At 47.4% G+C, this 21,736-nt stretch overlaps 2 protein-coding genes across 8 annotated transcripts; both read right to left on the bottom strand.

Moving 5' to 3' along the window:
• Window positions 1-10,242: 10,242 nt before the first annotated feature.
• LOC115350087 (histone H3.3A) lies at window positions 10,243-19,580 on the bottom strand. 7 transcript variants are annotated; one of them, XM_030035290.2, is made up of 4 exons: window positions 19,564-19,580; window positions 15,207-15,361; window positions 13,576-13,729; window positions 10,243-10,880 (listed from the first exon to the last, which is right to left on the bottom strand). In XM_030035290.2, exons 2-4 carry the CDS (start codon window positions 15,332-15,334, stop codon window positions 10,752-10,754), a joined length of 411 nt encoding a protein of 136 aa, XP_029891150.1. In that variant the 5' UTR covers window positions 15,335-15,361; window positions 19,564-19,580; the 3' UTR covers window positions 10,243-10,751. The 7 variants fall into 7 exon arrangements, with proteins under 7 accessions (XP_029891150.1, XP_029891148.1, XP_029891151.1 ...); XM_030035288.2 differs by lacking the exon at window positions 19,564-19,580 and adding an exon at window positions 19,494-19,511; XM_030035291.2 differs by lacking the exon at window positions 19,564-19,580 and adding an exon at window positions 19,330-19,346.
• Window positions 17,801-19,322, bottom strand: LOC115350088 (translation initiation factor IF-2-like). Its single transcript, XM_030035294.2, has 2 exons — window positions 18,768-19,322; window positions 17,801-17,893 (listed from the first exon to the last, which is right to left on the bottom strand). Exons 1-2 carry the CDS (start codon window positions 19,081-19,083, stop codon window positions 17,877-17,879), a joined length of 333 nt encoding a protein of 110 aa, XP_029891154.1. The 5' UTR covers window positions 19,084-19,322; the 3' UTR covers window positions 17,801-17,876.
• Window positions 19,581-21,736: the final 2,156 nt, after the last annotated feature.

Consider the following 21,736-nt stretch of genomic DNA (forward strand, 5'->3'; position numbering starts at 1 on the left):
CTTCTTGCTGAAGAATCCACTTAACTTCTGCTTCTTCTTAAAACAAAAATACAGAAAAAGCAACATTAGCGAATAAACCTAAGGCAACCTACCTTTACCAGCCCTCCAGGGGAAAAAAAAAAAAAAAAAAAAAAGATATATAGACATATAAAGCTAACAGCAGCCTTCCATTATAGTACTCAATTTCTCTCACCTTGTGACTTTGGTATGAGGTTGAGGAGATGCTTTTTAATATGCCTAAATATATATTTATAATAAATAATATATTATTATTTAAGTATATAAAAAGCATCTGCCCAACCTCATATGCTTAAATAATAACATATTATTATATATTTTATATATGCATGCATGTATAATTATATAAAATAATATATTATTCATAATAATATAGCCACAATAAATATATGCTTAAAGAACATGTATTATTTATCTATAATTATTAATATATTATTATAATATACTTATGGTAAATAATGTATATTATTATTTAAGCATATAAAAAAGCATCTGCCCAACCTCATACCAAAGTCAGAAGGTGAGGGGAATCGAGTACTACGAGGGAAGGATGCCGCCAGCTTTAGAGGACACGGCCTTAGCCAGCCAAGTCCCTGCAGCAGCTGTGGTACCTGCAGAAATAAAGCATATCTTCCCTGCCACACGAAAGGCCATCTTACATCGAAAGACCGGGAACCGGGTGGATGCGGTGGCAGGAGAGGAAGGTGACGGAGTCTGTGCAAGAGGAAGGATGTACCCGCTGCTCCTTTCAGACAGGGTGTGCAGCAGTATTGCTGTTTTACGGTGGGTAGGGAGCAGGAAGGCTACGGCTGTGGCAGAGACGGGCAGGGTGATGTACCAGGGAAGGGAAGAAGCGTTACAGCAAGAGCGTAATGATGGCTTTCTTATTTGTGGAAAGAGCACACAAGTCATATTGACACAGAGTTTGAGTGACCGCAGGTTTCCCCGTATTCGGGGACACAAGCTCCCTGCTTTCCATGCTGGGAGCGCGTGCCCTGCCTGCACAACAGCCAGGCAGGAGGAAGGTCAGAGCAGCTTCAGGAACAAGGTGCCAAGGTCAACGGCCCCCCGGTATTAGCATCGTATTTTACAGGATCTCCCGCAGCTCAGGTAACTAAGACCAGGGGGACAAATTCAGCGCCGGCAGCAGCAGGCAATGGAACCAGAGCAGCTCCCCATCAGCGTGGCAGGGAACAGATGTGTTTCTATGGAGCTGTTACGCCCCGGCTCCACGATGCTCATGGGTGCACTACAACCGCTATCTGCACCCGTAGTCAGATTTTTTACATTACGGATAGTGGCTGCTGTGTGGTGTGCTCTGCTAGCAATAGCCACGACGGCTTAAAAATAGATTACGGCACTGTCGTGAACTTGAATGCTACCCTATTAGTGTTTATTTTATTAATTTATTGAATAAACACTAGCGAGGTTAGATACTGTCTGTGGCTTTGGCTTCTTTTTTCCACAGCATTCAAAGCAATTACTTTCATGAAAGCAAATGGTCCATTTAGTTGGAGAACGTATAAGGCAGAAATGAGATCAGATTCCTGAACAGATGTGCCCTCCTCTAGAGGGATTCGGTGTCTGCGAGGCTTCAAGCTGACACCAGGCAGAAAACATCTCTTAACTTCACTACGTCTGAGCTGCGCAGCAGAGCTGGCAGTTATATCAAAGAGCCAGCTCCATAACTTCAAAACAAGGGAAAGTACCCATCAATTTAAAGCATTTCTCTTCCTCAACAACTCAGGCAAAGAAAAAGGCTTTTGCTGGTTTTTTGCACATGTAGACCTGAAGAAGGGGGCTGGAGGGAGCCAAAAACAACTATTCCAGGTCCACACATCACGTAACGCTGTCCCTTGGTTGGTGCTACGTGTCTCGGGAAACACCTGAGCTGCCCCCCCAGCCCAGGTCCCAGGTCACGTCAGCAGCGAGGCACGACTCCCTGGTGTCAGTTCCACGACTACTGCTGGAGCTAGCACTGCTCACCGCAGCTCCGATCACGCCCTGGGAACGCGGCAAAGCCCTGTTGACACAACCGGCCTCAGCTGTGCCGGTTATCTCCTGGAAGACAGCGTGTGCCCCCCCAGCAGTATCCCTCAGACCAACACCCTGGACTTGCCCCATTGCTCACATCTGGCTGGTGAAGTCCCAGCTTTCACCCTGTCCTCCCAGGAGAGCAGCACTGGAACCAGCCCTGCGCCGCGTACGCCTGCCCACGCACCCAGGACCTGCCGTAGAGGTCCCCCCTCCTCTGCGCATCTTCCCTGGCCCGTGCCCTCAGCCTCAGCGGGGTGCAGATGGAAGGAGGCACGAAGAAAAAGCCATCATCCACTCGCCCGTGGAGACAGCCCCTCCGGGCAAAGCGCATCGGCAAGCCAGCAACACGGAAGCTCGCGTCGCTGCTGCCAACTCCCTACCCGCTCCGTGGCTAAGCCGAAGCCTGAGGTCCCGGGGCTATGCACGCCTCGGCCTGGCAACTCTCCCGTGCCCCGAATTAGCCGGCTCGGAGACCGTTTGAAGTCACTCCAGCCTCTAGATGTAGGGACGCACAGCTCCTCAGCGGTAACTGGTCCCGGGGATGCGCCCAGCTGGGATGCCCATCCTGCCATCCACAATTCTTGCTTGTGCTCCTCCCGGCCAGCATCCATGCCCATGTGTTCACCTGGCAGCCTTCCCACCCACGGGCTGCTTGACAGGGGCTCAGCTGCCAGGCAGTGATGCATTTAGACAGGAGGCCTGAGCAGGACCATAAATACCATTTCTTCGGCCTGCCTCCTCCTCCGGTACAGAGGAAAGAATGAGCGTGTCTCACCTGACGACTGCTCTGTCATCTCAGCCTGCCCTCTCCTCAAAGCAGCCCGCAAGGGAAAGGCAGAAGAGATAATTATACTCCTCGGCAACTTCAACAGCCGCTAAGGAAAACTCAAAAGTGGTTGAACTCGCAAAAATCTTTCACAAATCTAGGTTGGAAGGAGAGGGGATAAACTAGTCTAATTGTTCATGAGCAAAGGGTGCTGGGGGCAAAACCAAGGGTTAACATTTATCACTGAGGGATATGGATTCAGCTCACAGTCACTGCAGGATGTATATGCAATAGATGTTTTCCAGTCGGGTTTTACTTAGGACACTTCCACGCAATAGCATAAACACCAACATCATGCAATGAGGGAAGGACAGGCTCCTCTCAGGGTAGGGGGACAAGAATGCTCAGCCCTAACACCGTCAGGAGACACAAGTGGTTTCCAGAGCTGTAGGGATGGGTTTTTTTTTTTTTTTCCTTTTTCAGGTTGTTGATTTTTTTTTTTTTTCTTACGTCTTTCTTGACTTCACAGGAGCTTCTAGTAACAAAAAGCATCCCTGCTGTTAGAGATCCTGCTGTGTGTAATGGCGTGCCTACACAAGTAGATGAAGGGGATGCTGTTGGCAGGGGACAACAGAGCAGAGAATACGTGCGCACGTCTCAAACCACAAGCTACACATAAGCCTACAAATGTGTTATCAAGAGAGATGGACAGAAATCTAGGCTTATTTCCTACTCAAGAGCAACTGAGATGCTGATTTGGAGAGCGCATACCATACCTGCCTTTGACCCCAGCCTCATCTTTTGTGGGATTTTACCCCAGTCTCTGGATCATCAGTGTTACTGCTGCAAAGGGACAGTAAGCACCACCATCAAGGAAAAAGCAGGTGGCTTCCATCTAGGCATGCTGCAACTGAGAGCATTCCTAAGCCTCAGCATTTTGCAGCCATTTCTCACAATTAGACAATACTCTCCTTTTAAAATAAATCATTTCTTGTATATTTATTTAGTTGTGATCATGTAACAGGTAGTATTCCCAGGCATGACAAGCAGGAGGCAACCAAAAAGCCCCTCACTCTTAGAGCTACAATTCATGCTGTCCTTCCCCCTTTATTCAGAAGTATTCACTGCCAGGCATACATGGAAAATTCTTGGATAAAGAAAAGGTGGTACCTATCTCCTACAAGGATCAGATTTGTTGTTGTTGGGGTTTTTTTGTGGGTTGTTTTTTTTTTTTAATTATTATTATTTTAAATTTTATTAAGATCCCCACACATGGGCCAGGAAGATGGGAAGGGGTGGTATGAATCAGAAAAAAAAAAAAAAGAAAAAAAAAAAAACCAAACAGATAAAACAGCTGCCTCTGGGACAATATCCAGAAACCAACTTTCTATGCAGAAAGTCCCTCTGAAATAGGTCACAACTTCGGTCCAGTGAGAAGTGAGAAAGCCAGCTACAAGGGCAAGGGAAGAAAAAGACATGTCCTTACCTGCATGTCCCTCCTCGATCCTTCTTCTCCATTTGTAGCCCCTGAAATGTCACCAACTCATCTCCTTTGGAGTAGATACTTGCCCATACACCAGAACTCTTCTGGCTCAACTTACTTTATTCTCATCCGGGTAGCAGGGGAGAGATGCATTTTGAGTAAGAGCTGTCCAACGATATAAGACCAGGCAAAAAGGGGGGTCTGCTCCCCCAACCAGACAATCGCTACTTGAAATATAATGCTCAAAAGAGGACTCATGATGTGCTCAGGCACCCTTCCAAAACATATGTAAAAAGTAATAAATTCTTATAGTTTGTGGGGTTTTTCTGAGAGAGGTTTCTTGCCTTAATCAACTATGTGACAGTAGCTGTCCCAAACAGAAACCAGACAGTCCCTTCGCATTCCCTAGAGGTTTTTGCTGCACACACTGTCTTTTATAGCAAGTCTTTAGCCTCTACTACATGCACTGCTAAGCATCATATGTTTTAAATTAAAAAAGACAACATGAACTGGATTAGGTACCATTTGATGAAATTCAGTAGTTTACATTAAGCAGATCAGCCTATGCAGTCGTAACGGCCCCTTTTTAATTCTGCTATTGATAGATGTAGTGTTTTTCACACACTGAGCTAGTTTTTTTGGCATCGTATTACCCAGGTCAGAAGATAACAAAGCCTTCTCAGATTAAAAAAAAAAAAATAGTAATACATAAACAGTGGCTTTTTGTTCAGCAAAATACTTGCCTGTTTGTAGGCAAACCTGCCATAAACAAGTCTGCAACATCCACTTAGTGCAAAAAAAAAAATCTCATCACTGGGGATGACTCATTATACATGGTGATGGGAATAATACACAAGTAAAAGCTGAGCCAACAGCTCCTCAATATAAACAGGGTGATCTGGACCCGGGAAAAACTCTCCTGACACTAGAACTCCTCCTCTGAATTCAAGCCTTTGAAGCCAAGTTATACGAAAAGTGTTTTTAACTCCTTACTCATTATGAAGACCAAGAAAAGTTGCATGTGTGTGTTTGCTATAGTAAGAAACAAAATTGCAGTAAACAATGCAATCAACATCTTCAATCTGAACACTGCCTGTACTTCATTAAACCTTGAATTTAAAATTAAGCTCCAGAAGATAAACTGAAGTAACCCATCACAGTCTCAAGACAGGCAAGTGAGGCAGGAAAAGCTGGTATTAGAATGGTAGCACAGGTGTAAGTTTGGATTAAGCAGATTGTGAAACTGAACCTAAACTGTATACTGCTAGGGAAATGGATAGTCCTAGTCTCCTGCCTGCTCTATCGCTTCAGATCAAGGGGATATGCCGAGTCAAATTATTTGGCTAATTGACCAAAACCAGCGGTACGGGAAGTATGTGTGTGAGACACACTGGTTAGTCACATTAAAAAGTGGATTCAAATCACTAAGTGGTCACAAAAGCCCATGAAAGCCATAGGGCAAGAATGCACATCCTGGGACAGTAATCCCAAATTACAAAATGCATCCCAAAAATTCACCAGTGTAAAAGACTGTTAGTGAGCAGTTATTTTAACAGAAATAGTTGCACTTATTCTCCTTCCTGAACAAGATGGCATTACTAATTTCAAGTAGGTGCTACAACCTGTCACAGAGCAGGCATTAATGAACGTGGTCCCTGGAGAGACTGCTGCCAGATGGGATAAAGGGCTGGATGAACCCAGCTCAGCAATGCATCACTTAAACACAGGTACAGTAATATTAGTTACTTCACATTGAGCAAGTTACTTTTCTAAACAAAATCTGAAATGCTGGGTTTAAGCTCATCTTTAGTCAAGATCTCAATAAATACCAGTTGAATTTGATACAGCCACGTGAGAGAGACTTATCTTGTGTCTGAAGTTATCTCCCAGCACATTAATTTTTGACTCGGGTAGGCAAGCTTGCTTTTTGTGTTGCTAATACAAAGCATCCAACTTGAGAAAAAATAAGGTTTTGTATCTACTCGAGAAAACAGCAAGTAAATACAGCTGTTAACATTACAAGTCTACAACAAAGACCTAAAAAACAGCTTATCACATACCCCTTATAAAGGATTTCACAAAATAATTCAGAAATTGAAGTGTGGACATACATGCAACGATATGCCTTAAACAGATGTTCAACCTTTGAGTATGTTTGTCACTAACAAGTAAGGAGCCACGTCAGGTCCATCCCTCCACCCAGTACAGTTAAACTCCTCCCCAGGATGTCCACATGACCACAACTTGCTTCTAGTATTCAAAATCTCAGCCACAACTCAATTGCCCAGGAAATAGCAGAATTGTTATGGGGGAAAAAAGGTAAACTATTTTAGGAAGTTCAGCCTACTTCTTTTTCAGATGTGAAACAGGAACCTGAAGCCACTTCTTCCACAGAGTGAGAATGCTTTAAAACATTATTACATCTCTCTCGCGTGTAAACCATAATTTCTTTCTGCAGAGAACACAGCACATGTGACTTAAGCAGATTTCTTTTTCTGTCACTGTTAAATTAGCCCACGTTCAAGTTCGATGGTATTCCCTTTCCCTACAACTCCCAAACACCACAATTTCATAGAAATTTACATTTTTAAATATTACAATTTCTTTGACATATGGCAACTGTAGATACTAAGAATCTTGTAAGACTTTAAACAGTGCTTGTAAAACTGGCTGAGGAAAATTGTGCTTCTCTAAGAAACAACAAAAAAAAAAAAACCCAAACCAACCAACAACAAACCCTTAAGCCACTTTAAATCCATTAATATTTGTTTGTCAATATTTTCCTCAGAAACGATCTCACCCAACAAGCAGGCATATACAGTTCCGAGAGGACCACTCCTTGTTTTATCAGAAGAACATTCAGGACACCCAAAAGCAATAAAATGTTGTAGTGGATTGCCGTCCTGTAGGTCACCTAATTCCCCCCATGACTCATTTCCCCACCTGTCAGCTCCAGAGGAAGCAGCCCAGGAGACTAAGACAAGCTGCAATACCTACTTGGTAAATGCCTGCAGACTTTGGACTACAGGCTGATTTTCTTCTTAGCTGATGCCCAAACCTGCATATGCAGACAGCTAACAGGGCCACCAGCAGTTACTGCTCACTCCAAACAGCATGACGGACATGTGGCAACGTGCGAAATGGGGAAATGGCATTGATCAAAACACAATTCTTCAGTTATTTTTAAACGACACCACTGCATGTAACTGGATCAGAACTATTTTGTCCACTCTTCTTCACCCGAGGGAGCAGGAACCTGTAATCCTGAAGTGACCGAAGGGAGCACCAGCATCACAACATAAGCAGCTTAAAACTTAACTCTAAATAACATGCTGTATCCTACCTTCTCTAACAATCCACGTGTGCCCTAACTGTGGCTCTCCAGTGCTATGTAGCCCTTCTGTCCCTCCACCACTTCCCAAAAACGTTTTTGCAGGAATGCTACTACACAAGGAAAAAAGCTGATTAAACAGGAACTGTAGATGGTCTTGTTCCTCCTTCTCTGCACCTTTTGTATTAACACCAATCCCCACCTTTTTGTTTTGCTCTTTCTGTATTGCAAAGCCTGTCTTTGAGAGACTCCCAGGTGCAAGTGAACTGTCAACTCTGGATGAGTTATGCCAACAATATTTAGACAGATAGCTTCCAAAATCTGCTGGGAAGAAAAACAACCATATAACCCCATATAACTAAACTCTCAGCATTAAAAAAAAAAAAAAAAAGGTAACGTCACCTATTACACTCCCCTTCCTCCATTAACATTAAACAGCATCAAGTATAAGATCCATCCAAAATTGGACTGGCACCTGACTATTCTGGCAATTTTAAAAAAGCAGTTCTTAACAAAAGCTGATGATTTAATTGTTCTTATTTTCATGCTGCTGCACAGTAAAGACAAAAAGATAGTGCACTCAGGGCAGGGGGTGAGAAAGCTAGAGATTAAGTTATTTGCTCAGCAAAACAGTGGAAAAGTCTGAAGAATGAAAATCTATCATGCTTGAAAAAAACAAACAAGGAGCAGAGAAGTGATACCCTGAGATTCCTCAGGAATAAAACCAAGACAAGACCTGGTATCAATAGACACAGACAGCTAACCACTAACAGGATTCACATGGCATCTCTAGGACCACAACCACCACAACCAACAGTCTCAAAGAGGCAAAGTTTATCCTTAAGCTGCAGGTATAGCACTGCACACTTAAATGTTGTCATCTGCAGATTCCTGATCCCATCTTCCATTATGAATTCTTCTGCCGTGGACAGTTTAACTGCATTGTCAGTTAAACTGGGATATTCCTCACCCCAGTTCTCTTTTAAGAGAAGAACTCAATATTTCATTTGAGTACCAAAATCTCTAGATTTGGTTTTCTAATATAGCTAAGGAAGAGAAAATTTAGTTCCTTATCAATACTTCAATTCCAGGTTATTAAACAAACAAACAAAAAAAAAATCAGCCTAATTACCTTTTTGTGTAGGTGGCTGCAGCATTGTTGACTGATGCATGAAACAGAATTCTGAAGTACAGGACAAAACAAGTAGTTAATTATATTGAAATGCATTTATAGCAAGTTTAACAGGGTTGTTATCAAGTAGACAGAAGTGCCATCTCAATTCAGTTAAGTCTCAGTTGCTCACCGTTTATATTTTTATGGTTCTGGATGCTCCAAGACAACTCTTCCTTGATTTTTAGTAGATAGCTATGAACTGCTTGGCATCAAAAGGATGTGATCGCATTTTGTCTAGCATTAGTTTTCTCTGTGACAAGCTACTCCATTTAAATAGACTTTACTCCACACAACCCTGGCAGACAGCATTCATTACTAGAGCTGAGTAAGTTATGAATAATGTGATTTATTCTATAATTTTTGGCGCTCTGTTTAAGATGCCAAAGCAGATAATACATCTCTATTAATCCTCTTTCGAAATCTTCAGACAAATTTACTGGTGTATTCAGAGCTCACTCAGAAACTCCTGAAAGAAGTTAGCAGCAAATAAGCTCTGTAGGGGTCTTCGCATAGAGGTGAAATCTGTTCACTCCCTACATATTTTCTTCTATGTAACTCAATCATTATCTGCAAGAGCTACCAAAAAGTACACCATATAACTCATTTCCAGACTGGTCCATCAGAATCCAAGTTTCAGGTGAAAAATTAAAACCAAGTTTTTATAGAACATAATTTCAGCAGTAAATTTCTTCACAGGAACTTTCATCAGCAATTGGAGGGGTGAATATAAAAAAAAAAATTAGTAAGTTTCAAATGTGTGCTCCTGTCCAAGTACTGCTTTTATGAAGTATTGTAACAAACAAAAATGGTACAAAAGTGTCTTTTTGATTGGAGTGTACAAACTGAAACTGATCACACATGGACTAAGCTCTCAAACATGCTGGAGGGTGTGACTGAAACAGAAAGGTAGTCAACCAAAAAGTGAACACCTACAAACCAAGAAACCAGATAACAGAGTGTAAATGGGTTTAAAAAAAAACAAGGAGAAAAAAAACCCACACCAAACCCAGAACACACCAAAAAAAAAACCCCAAACCACCACACCCCACCACTTATACCATACTAACAAAACACAAAAATCAGAAATGCTTCCAAATTCAGCATTAAGTCAAGTAAAAAAGGAATCTAAACAGCAACAAAACTGCTTTTTCTTAGCACTGTAGCTTAGTTAGGGAGCTCAGTCCAGCTCCAGACTCTACCCGGTAATATACTCACCAAACCTGCTTTCACATGGAGCAGACAGAAATTTTACACTCTTAAAAAAGCCCTCACATATACACTACTTCAGCCAAGGTAGTATCCCCAGTGTTTCCTAGATCTGCTCTAAGTGTTTAGGCCACATATTGAAGAGAAAAAAAGAAGGGAAGGCTGATGATTTTTTAATCAAATACAACCCGCATGTAATATTTAAAAATCAAGACTAAAAGCAGGCATCATTTAATGTATTTTAATAGCAAACTTACAGGAACAGCACAGAAGACAGACAACATTAAAAACATGTACTTGCATGTAGGACAACTCAGTTAGAAAAGTATAGTGAATGGATGGAATCTACTGTATGATAAAAATGCTACAAACACCATTTAGTTGCCATCGATAAGAAATTTACTTGTTTAAAAAAATCCAAATGCTGGCATTGTCCAGAAAAATTTGACAGGTTTATTTATATTTTTTTTTATAAAGTTGAATTGTTGAAACTTGTTCACTGAAACATTTTTTTGACCGCATTGATGTTTTATGTCCCCTCGTTTATATTAAAAATCCACACACAAATGAAAATGGAAAAAAACTTGCCAATACCGAATTCTGTCCCCTATTTTTCCATTTGCAACCATATACTTAGGTACCTTTTAACCCCATGGAAAAAATATCTAACGTTCATTACTACCAATAACAGGAAGAAGATTTTGCTTCGAGAATGACAAACCCATCATAGTGAAGTTTAGGCACGCTCTCCACGTATGCGGCGTGCTAGCTGGATATCTTTTGGCATGATTGTGACACGTTTGGCATGGATAGCACACAGGTTGGTATCTTCAAACAGGCCAACCAAGTAGGCTTCACTTGCCTCCTAGTGTAGAAGAAAAGAGTTAAGAACACTTTCACTCTCTGAGCGCTGGGAAAAAAAATAATAATAATTCAAAGTACAATGTAACATGGCATTAAGTTTAGGCTTCTATCTTTATTACTCACAAACATCAAAAGTTTTAGATTCTCAAAAAAGAAAAGCCTCCATTTTCTTATACACTACCAAATATTCTACATCAAATTTGCGTACTACTGCCATTTGGTGAAAACATCCTCCAGAACACAACTGAACCAATATTCTGGCAGGACTCCCACAAGATATGGGGTTATCTTATCAAAAGGTTAGTATGTTTAGAAACTTCTCTTCTCAAAGGCTAGGTTACACGATTTGAGTGACTCGTCTGCTGCCTGTTCCAGAGCAAGAGCTATTGAGCATCAGGTGAAATTGGCAGGTGCTAGGGAAAAGCAGAGCAGATGTTCCCCCACAACACAGAGTTTGGGCACACAGATCCTTGCCATAGGATACTGAAGAGGTGGCTTAATTCAAGAGTTAGCAGAAAAAATGTACTGAGAATTATTAGAAATAAGAGAGCAACTCCTTTAGCTCAGGAACTCCTTGCATCACCAAAAATGGGACAGCAGTTAGAGAATTACCATCAGACACTTCTAGTCCTATACTTTCTTCCTGCCTAAGCATCTCCTGTCTACTTGGGGCACACAGCACAACCCCTCACTATCACAGAATGTTCTCACCTCAGATCTATGAAAATCATGGGGTCAGCACTTTGGAGCGAAAGGACAAGCCCTGTCCTGGGAAAACCACAGCCCTGACCACAGTGTTTTCCCTGTTCCTGAACGACTGCAGACAGGATTCTGGGTTAGACAGATGCTCAGTTGGACCTAATTATTCTTCTGGCTCACGTTAAGTTAGCTGCTATTAAGCCCTGCACAGCCATGGTAACTGTTTACACATTTTTGGGTTGACACAGAATTCCAACACCTAATCATCTCCTAGGAAGCATCTCGGCATGCCGGCATCAGACCAGCACGTGGACCAGGCCACAGCACACAGCTGGGGTGAGAAGGCAGGAATGATGGGGCTCTCTTATAGAAAGGAGGTTGAGGTCCCCCTTTCTAGAATACATACAAGAGAACAGCTTGTGTGAACCATTTCATTACCAGGAACCACAAAATCAACTTACTAGGTTCAAAGTTCCTGTTTGAAAACATAGATTATCTAACAAGAAGAAAGAAAAATATTTACTACAGCAGATGAGGACTGTAGTAAGTCATTTCATATGCAGTAGGACACGGGTACCCCTAACACAGTTTTGCTAAATCCCTACATGAAAAGTTAAGACACTTCACCAAATAAGCCATGCTGACGCAAACAACATGGTACTAAAGGGGTTAAAAGTTTGGGGTTGGTTTTTTTTTTTTTCTTTTTTTTTGCAAATATGCAAGCAGGAAGCACTAGGAATAGTACGTGAACAAGTTCTATACCAACAACTCCTTAATGCAAAACTAAGAATGTTCAAACCAGCCTTCTGAAAATGTACTAACTACTAACCAAATTTTAATAAGCAGTTCCTGCTAAAGAGACACATAGGTAAACCTCAGAATTTAACAACCACCACATTCACTTACAGCAGTGAAGACAGAACAACAACTAAAAGCAAAAGCAGCAACTTTGCAAATGCACACAGTCACCTTTTGAAGCTAAGCATGTGCTCAAGTTTAGAGGATCTCATGGCATATGGCTTGGACCTTATCAAGTGGAAGTCATTAACTAGAAAAAGACCATTTTGCCTGCATATCAGATATTCTACAGTTACAGACAGGTTCTGGAACAATGGTTCAACAGCTAAAAGAACAGCAAAGACCTATCTTTAATTGGGAGTGTCTTTCTATCATAAGAGGGAAATGTTCCCATGATAAGAACAGAGTCTTGGAGGGGACCTAACTTAGATACCGGAATTTGGGCCAGAAAAAGCAATTGGTATTTCACCCTCAATATACTCTAAATAAATTATTTAACTAATATATTAGAAAAATGTGTTTAGCACCAACTACATCATATGGAAGCACTTATTTCCCTAACCATGTTTAGATGTGGCTCATCAAGCTGTTTTTCTATAAAGAGCCTTTGAGGATACCAAGACCTCCATTTAGACACACTAGAACAAGCTTTATATGATGCTTTCCTCTCAGACCGCATAGCTTTCAGAGGCAAAGCCTCTAACACAGCTCAAGGATAGAGGAAACAGATTTATCTTAAGGGTCTTAATAAGATGCACTGTTCTGCCAAGTGCAACTACTTGTGGGGTGGGGGCTGTTAAACAACAAAAACCAAAAAAAGCAACACTTCCCCCTCCCCAAACCACACTTGGAGCCTTTGTAAGGAGCTGCTGACCTGTCACTGCGTTACTTTAGCCTATGGTATCTATAGGGCATCACCAGGTCCGCTCCGAGGAAGGGAAGGCTATGGGGCACATCTCCCCATATCAGCCCTCCCTCCCCACGAGGGGCCACGCCCACCACGGCAGCCCACCAATCAGGCAGAGCTGGGGCTCACCCTAGAAACAGCCTGGCCAATGGGGGTGGGAGGCGGGACCCTCCCATACCTTCAGTCTCCAGGTTTTGGGGGGTTAGTTCTTTTTGGGGGGGGGGGTCCTCACCTTCCCCCAGGACCCCCCCCCCCCCCCCGCAGGGTGCTCCCTCCCCTCAGCGAGGCTCACCTGCAAAGCACCGATGGCAGCGCTCTGGAAGCGCAGATCTGTTTTGAAGTCCTGAGCAATTTCACGCACCAGGCGCTGGAAGGGAAGTTTGCGGATCAAAAGTTCGGTCGACTTTTGATAGCGCCTGATTTCACGGAGAGCCACGGTACCCGGCCTTTTAATTTTAAGCAATAAAAAAAAAAAAAAAAAAAAAAAGAATTAGTATTCAAAACATGTTCTACACCACCTTAAGAATACAGGTTCATCTACTAAACTAAGCACCACACGCATTCTGTTTCCACTAGAAGAGCCCCAGCGTTTACAATACAAAACCAGTTTCACTGGCAAAGGGTCTCTGGTTTCTCACTATCGATCTGTGCAAACTTCCGCTGGGCCCAACAGGGATCCCTCAGGCCCCGACTTCACCAAGGGAAGAGGTGGACAGCACACGTTAGCTAACCGATGCTAACGCATCTCGGGGCGGACGCAGCAAACGGCAACGCTGCCGTGAGTTAGCTGGTTCGGCTGTAACACAGGTGCCCTCCTAGCCGTCGGCCCGATAGCAAGCACAGTTTTAAGGGGTTCTTCCCCAAGACGCTGTCAGTATTCACAGAACTAACAGAATTTGTATTCTGTGTTGTATTATCAGTTCAAAGTATCTAGCGTACTTCCCGGTGTTAGTTTTGGTGTCAGAAGGACAAATTCAGATTAACGATGCACTTTTGCAGACTCAAAGTCCATCCGTGAAATTAATAGCACATTTATTTCTGTGGAAACTTGGTATCTTTCCTACTCCAGCTTTACTACCTTTCTCCCAGTCGATTAATTCTGCCTCACACCTGCAGCAAGACTTTTAGATTTTAAACCCGCTTCACCCTCCCAGTCCACTTTTTCCCCATGGAACATGTACACCGAGCCCGTGAGCTGTTACCGTTCTGCAGCAAGCAAGGACGGGAAAACTTCATCACTAGAGGACCGTCAAAAAGATCTGCCGCCCGTTCCAGCCTATATCCTCCCGCCAATATATAGACAAACGCCTATATTTGGGACGACCGAGCGCAAGGCAGGACCGTTCGGGGAGGCCCCGCACATCCGTGGGCAGGTCGCGCCCTCGCGTGGCAGATCACCGCCCCTGCACGGCCGTCACCGCCGGAACGGCGCGGAGGACGGATCTAGACCTTTACAAGTCAATTAAGATACGCCGGTAACAATAAAACTTCGCGGCGGCGCGACCCTGCTGCAGCATTTCAATAACCAGAAGTAAAAAATAAAATAAAATTAAAAAAAAAAAAACGCAGAGGCGCGTTCGCTGTAAGGGGGGCTGGCGTTTTTTGGTTTGGTTTCTGGATTTTTATTTTTTTTTTTTTTTTTTAGGCACCGGTACCAAAACGCCCGAAAAGGGGCTAATGATAAATGCCGGGTCGATGCCCGCGCTGGGCACTTATGGTATTTTTTTTTTTTTTTTTTTGCGGCAGGCGGGGACCCGCGCGTGCGGCCCCGGGGAATGGGCGGGGGGAGAGGGAGCGCAGCGCGGCGGGGAGAAGCCCCCCCCCCTCCCTTCCCGGGCCCCGCGGGGGGGGGGGGGGTTGGGGGGGGGGGGGGGGGGCGCTGCCGGTACCGGCCCGTCGCCGCCTCTGCGCGGCGCTGCGTACCTGTAACGGTGCGGCTTCTTCACCCCGCCAGTAGAGGGCGCGCTCTTGCGGGCGGCTTTGGTGGCGAGCTGCTTGCGGGGCGCCTTGCCGCCGGTGGACTTGCGGGCGGTCTGCTTGGTGCGGGCCATGCTCCTGCCGACGTCGCTGCCTTACACCTGCCGGAGGGGAGGGAAGAGGGGTCGGCCGCCCCGCTCAGCGCACGCCCCCGCCGACACCTGCCCGCCCACCCACCCCCCGCACCCCCCCTCAGCGGGCGGGAGGGCGGCCCCCCGCCCCGCCGCCCCGCGCAAGGAGTCCCTGCCCGCGGCCGCTGAACGGCGGGGCGAGCCGTTAGCCTCGGAGCCCGCGGCCGCCTAACGACTCCGATCGCCAACGGGAAAAAAAAAATTTTAAAAATTTAAAAAAAATTAGAAATTAAACGCCTGCCGATGGCGAAATATTAAAATACAGGGGTTTTTGCCCACGAATTCAATAGTGAGGCGGCGGCGACTGAAGCCGAGCAAGCCGCCCGCCAGCAGGCGCGGAGAAGCGGCTGTCGCCTCTCCCCCCCCCCCCCACCGGCCGCCCGTCACCTGCGAAGTGTTTGCAAATAACCGCCCGGCAAACATCGGGGGGCTGGCACCCGACCCGCCGCTTCCACCCGACGAAAACCTCCTCCGAAACTGCGGAGCGGTTGAAAGCGGAGGAGCGGCCCCCGCCAGCCCTCCGCCGGGCAGCCCGGCCCTCGCCGCCGCCCGCCTGCGCTCCCCGACCCACCGGCAACGGCAGGCAAATCGGCATTTATGGCGCAAAAGGGAAAGGGTCCGGATAAAGTGCGAGAAAGCAACAAACTTTTTTTTTTGGGGGGGGGGGGGGGGTGGTTTTTGGGTGCCGTCTTTCTCTTTCAGTGTAACTGCTTCCCCAAAGCTGCCTGGCTCCCAAGCGCCTCTCACAGGCAAACTCATCTCCCAGACCCAGAACAAAATGGAAACAATCACGAAATGCAGCCCTAGTCCTTTTGCAAAGGAGGAAAAAATAAATTGCAAAAAATAACGCCGAAAAAATCGCAAGGAACTCCAAACCATGTGGGTGCAGATGAAGGGGGAGGCAGCGGAAAAGTTTGCACTCGAAAACCAAAAAATCGCTTTGGGTTTGGGTCGTTCCTTCGGCGAATTTCTTTCCCTTTTTATTGTTTTTTATGCAATAGGAAAAAAAATATGGTCGGTGACCAGAGAAAAGAGACAAGATGGTGAAGCTGAGCAACAACTGTGGGGAGCAGGGGAAGGAAGGCAGGAGAGTTACCCTGGGCTGGCGAGCGGCTCCCTCTTTGCGGCCGCTTCCCAGCCCCGATCCGGGGGGATGTCGGGCTGAGGAGGCAGCTAAGGGGCCGGGGAGGCTGCTGGTGGGGGTCTGGAGCGGGGGCGAGGGGAGCAGAGGGGGGCAACGACCGCGCGAAGCGGGGCCGGGGGGTGCCGGCGGAAGGGAGCCGCTCCGGCTGCGCCGGGAAGGCGGCGCGGGGAGGAGGACCCGAACCGCCGCCGCCTCCCGAGACCCCCAAAAGTTTGTGGGGAGGGTCGGGGGAGGGCGGCGGGGTGCCGCCGAGGGGTGGCGGGGCGCTGGGGAGGGGGGCGGCGGGCGCGGCGCCAGACTTACCCCGTCCGCTGAGGCGAGCGCGGCTGCCGTGCGGGAGGGAGGGGAGGGCGGGCGGGCGGGCGGGCGCGAGGAGGAGCCGAAGCTGCTGCTGCTGCCGCTGCTGCTGCTGCTGCTGGCGGCGGCGGCGGCTCGGAGCACAATTGAAAGATGGCTGACTCGGGAGGGCCGGCCCGCCGCTCGGCCACGCCCCCGCCCGCTTCTCCCCGCCCCGGTCCCGCCCGCCCGCCAATGGAGCACAATGGAGGGAAGGCGCGGCCCCGCCCGCGGCTCCGCCCCCCTCCCTCGGCGCCGTGTGTACAAACACAAAAGACACGCCGCGCGCGCGAGGGGGATTCCCTCCCCCCGGCTCCCCCCCCCCCCCCCCCCCACCGCACCGGGCCGGGGGCGCGCGAGGCCACGACGGGGCCAACGGCCGCTCAACGCCGCGGGCGGGAGCCGAGCCGAGCCGAGCCGGGCCGAGCCGAGCCGAGCGGCCTCCCCCCCCCACGCCCCGCGCCGACCCCGAGCCCAGCAGCCCTCGCCGGCAGCCCTCGCTCTCCCGCCCCGCAGCCCCCAGCGGCTAGAACGCCCGGTCCCCGCGCCGGTCGTACCCGCCGGGTGGGCGGCAGGCATAGCAGGGGCCCGCAAAGCAAGCCCCAGGGGAGCAGGGCACGGGGCTGCCCGCACCCGGCGGGGAGGTGGGCCAGCGCTGCCGAGACAGCTAGGCCTAGCTGTTGCCCCCACCACAGTACAAGGCACCTCGTCACCCCCCCAGAGTCCATCTTACTGGTTTGGGGCGGGTGGCTTTGGGGTTGTTTTTTCTTTACGCAGAAGCAACGCCAAAATTCTCCCAGTAAGCAGGCCCGCCAGCGCTAACCTGGCGAGGATCTGCCGTGCTGTATTCCTCGTTCTGCAAAATAAGAGCCGAGCGGTGTGGGGGGGCTGCCGGGGTCACTTCTGACTTGGAAACAAGCTGCAGACACAATGGTTCACAAGGAAAATCGGAGGTTTGGGAAGGAAGAGGAGTCTCGTTGCCTGTATCGGTGCTGTCAAACTCTTTCAAGTTTGAAATGCAGCTGTTAGAAAGGCAACTAAGTTTAGCACTGTCATCACCAACAGATCCCATACAGTTGTATCAGCTGCCATGTTGTTTAATGAGAAAATTCACTCTTACTTTAGTTTCTGTTAATGTCAGAAACGAAATGCCCTATGGGAAAGTAACCTCTACTCCAATATGACTGAACAGTCACTTGCAATTTTCTTAACTACATTTCAACGCCAGAGTCAAATTCTGTACTCATGCAAACCGGTGCCACCATCTTGTCTGCCACTTAGGGGTAAGAAGGAGCTGTATTTGATTTGCAAAGTTTTTACTATGGATGATGATGCAATGCAGTTCTGTGCAGAGACATCCAAGCTACCTCCAGCAGCAGCAGTAGTTTAGCCATGCGAGCAGGGCAATTCGCTTGGGGCTAATCAAACGTGATGAGGAAAAGAGTGTTATCGTGGGCAGAACCCCCTGCTAAAATAGATATAGGCTGCTTTGGTGCTCAGATAAACACAATGGGTCGCTGTGCTACGCAGACTGGTGTAGACATGCACCTCTGACCCTACGGTGAGTTTATGACAGGTGGCTGTCAGGAAGAAGAAACTACAAAGGATTTTAGTTATACTTACAGAAGAACTAGTGGAGAAATTTACCTACCGACAGTATTTTATGAGAGGACAGCACCTCACCGGACAGCCAGAAAGAGGACTCAAAGCCGTGCGGTATTACACGGCGGAGCATTTGCAAACGCTCTGTAAACTCTAAAAGCCGGGCACGGGAATTGGCAGCAATTCCCAGCGTAACACACGCACCCCGTAACGAGCCGCTGGCCGAGTTAAAAGCCGGCAGCGCTGGTTCCCAGCCGCAAGCAGCTGCCCAGAGATTAATAATTCACGGGTTACCCCTGTCAGCTCTAGCTCCGAACGCGCTCGGACGCCAGGAGGGAGCAACCCCGCTCTCGCCGCTCCCCGGCGACTCCCCACGTCCATTCTCCCGCAGCGAGGAGCCGTCCCCGCCGCGCTCACCGGCCGCGGCCTTCCCCGGCTCCCCCGGCGGGACCGAGCCCCGAGGTGACCTGCGGCGAACCGGGGGGAGGGGAGGGGGCTGCGCCCCGCCCCGCCCCGCTGACGGACGCGGCTGGCAGCCAGACGCGCCCCGCTCCAGCGCCCGCCCGGCTGGCTCGCCGCCGCTATTGGCGGAAGCGCCCTGGAATTCCATGACGTAGCGGCGGGGGCGGGGCGGGGCGCGGGGGCTGTCCCCGGCGCTCGGGCCCCTTCCCCCGCGGGGAGCCCAGCCGGGCGGCGGGGCCCACGGCGAACGGAGGCGGTCTCCTCCGGGAAAGGGGACACCCAGCGGGTCTCTCTCTGTCTCCCCCCGCTAGGGCCCCGCCGCCAGTAGTTCTGACCCATTTGAAATGCTCAAGAAATACCGCAGGCAGCGCCGCGGTGCGCTACTGCCCGTTACCTGCCTGCACGGAGACCCACGGAAAGCCCAGATGGGGAAAAACTGTTCCAATATCATCAGCTTTTCCACCCGCCTTTCATCCTTGCCGATTAACGCCATTAAAAACCTGCTTTTCCGGGGCTATGGGAACAGGCACGACCCCGGGGCAGCCCTTCAAGCTTTACCACAAATGCTGTTTGTGTGCCAACAGGACGCCGCAGAAAGAGCTGGCCCAACGCTAAAAAGACTCCAGACCTTCTTCTTCCACTGGCAGCGCCGATAAGCGTTCGCTCCTCCTTTCCGAAGGCCTTTATCTCTGCAGACCACAGGGTTCTTCCACCCTTCGGCGTCTGTGAGCGGCCGTGAAGAAATCTAGCCTAATGAGATTCCACCGGTTTGACCGACAATAACATGCCAACGACAACTGCAGTACTTCATCCTCACCCAGCATAACCACCGCTGCTGCCAACATGTCCAGGCTGCTACGGGAAATAAGATTAGGATGGAAAACAGCTGGTCCAGATTGGAGCCAAAGAAGGCTCAAGTGATACTGGATAGAAAAGAGGAACACTCGAATCGGAAGTTGCCCGAGATGTTTTTAGCACCTTTCACAGAAAGTACACAGCCCTCATTCAGCAAAAAAGAGGCAGGTTTCCACCGCTCACACTCATTTTGGCTGTCCAAGTAGCATGCATTTTCCAAAATACTCTCTTTCACCTTCACCTTGTTGGGAAACTCTCTCTCATCTTGCCCAGGAGACTCTGGGCAGAGGAAGGCAGGCATTTTTCATATTGGGCTGGATTAGTTGCAACTCACTGTATCGAGCTGAAAATACTGTGTCAAACTTGTTACTGGGAAAAAAAGAGTTGCTTTGGAGCAAATGCTTCAAGCTCAAGTCCTCTGAACAGCTCCTAGCCAGCTCCAAATGCCAGCATAAGGCACTGGCCCTGTTGGCCAAAGAGCCATCGGATCAACCCCAGTAACATCACAGACTGCATGAAGATCTACAAACAACTGCAGCAGCTATTGCAACAGCACAGATTACAAGCCCCAGAACAAAACACAGCAGAGCAGATGAAGTGTGCCTTTTCTGAGGTTATCCAGACAAAGGAGAATAAGTGGGTCTGGAGTATGCAACATTGCAGGTATCTTTCAGAAACATTTGAAAAAGGTTTTCCACTACAAGAGACATTCACAGTTTATCACCAAACTTCAAATGGTCTCCAATCAAAGAAGTAGTACTTCCTTCTTACCCCCACACCCCCGCCAAAAGCACAAGCTAAAAATCCAAATTACTTAAGTCTAGTTCCAACTCAACAAATAGAGAAAGGTCCCCTCCTATTACCCAGGGGAAGTTGGGGTTGTTACTCATTTTATGCAAAAAAGCCACTCAGACATTTCGGTGAGGGAAGGAGTATAAAAGACTAGCTTTATTTATCTACAACACTCACTTGACTCCTACTTCCACGTATCTCCTCCCAGACCCAATTCTCCCTTCCTGTTCTCCTTCAGATCCATCTCTCTTCTCTCACTTATCAAACCTCCAACCACCCTTTGCACTCAAGCTCTGCGTCCTCGCTCCTGTTCCCTGTTCCAGCTCCCAGCCTCCCAGCCATTTTATGATTTCATATTCCCTACGCACCCTCCTTGATTCAATGTATTTGCTCAGGCAGTTTCATTTTTCACCACCTTTCTCCTTGACCCTATCCCCATCTTTCATCCTCTTGATTTTCCACCTTCCCTGAGTTTTTCAGCCAGTCCCAGCCCCATGCCTGCTTGGTTTCCTTCTGCAGCTCTGAGGCTGGACAGCCTTTCCTAGCCAATTCCAATCTCCATCCTTAACAGTCCAGTCCAGCATCATTTCATCCTCACTCCAGTCCTGGCTAGCCTGCCACCCAGTTTCTGGCTGTGGCTGCTATACGGTTACAACTTCTCCTGGAAATGAAAGAAAAATCTAAGTACAAACTGCTGGCAAGTTTTTAAACTATGTTCCTCTTAAGATGTATTTTGGTAGAATGAAAACATTTGTAACCTTAACTTTGTATTAATGGTACATTTTGATGTGGATTTAAATGTATTCCTAAATAATCATCTACATAAAAGATTAAAATAAACAATTTCCAACGTTTTTACTAGAATGTTACTAAGGGTAGGAATCATTGGCACTCAGGAAGGAAAGTACAAGTCATTTAAAACCTCAACATTATTTACAATAATTTTGTCTCTGTGTAAATAATTTTCTTTTATTATTTATTTTGAAGTTTTCTATGTCATGAATTCAGAGGCCACAGAAGTTATAGCACTGTAATAGCAGCCACTGTAATGCATAGTGCTTTGATATGCTGGATTGTCTATTATACCTGTGGTGGTTTAACCCCAGCCAGCAACTAAGTACCACACAGCTGCTCACTCATTTCCCTCCCACCCA

The sequence above is a fragment of the Aquila chrysaetos genome, chromosome 13 (genome assembly GCF_900496995.4).
Source record: "Aquila chrysaetos chrysaetos chromosome 13, bAquChr1.4, whole genome shotgun sequence".
Taxonomy (NCBI): domain Eukaryota; kingdom Metazoa; phylum Chordata; class Aves; order Accipitriformes; family Accipitridae; genus Aquila; species Aquila chrysaetos.

Coding starts and splice junctions, on each gene's coding strand:
- LOC115350088 (XM_030035294.2), bottom strand. CDS start 19,083: ATGGAATTCCAGGGCGCTTCCGCCAATAGCGGCGGCGAGCCAGCCGGG.
- LOC115350087 (XM_030035290.2), bottom strand. CDS start 15,334: ATGGCCCGCACCAAGCAGACCGCCCGCAAGTCCACCGGCGGCAAGGCG. Junction 13,730..15,206: donor AAGAAGCCGCACCGTTACAG/GTACGCAGCGCC, acceptor TAAAATTAAAAG/GCCGGGTACCGTGGCTCTCC. Junction 10,881..13,575: donor CTGCCATCGGTGCTTTGCAG/GTGAGCCTCGCT, acceptor CTTCTACACTAG/GAGGCAAGTGAAGCCTACTT.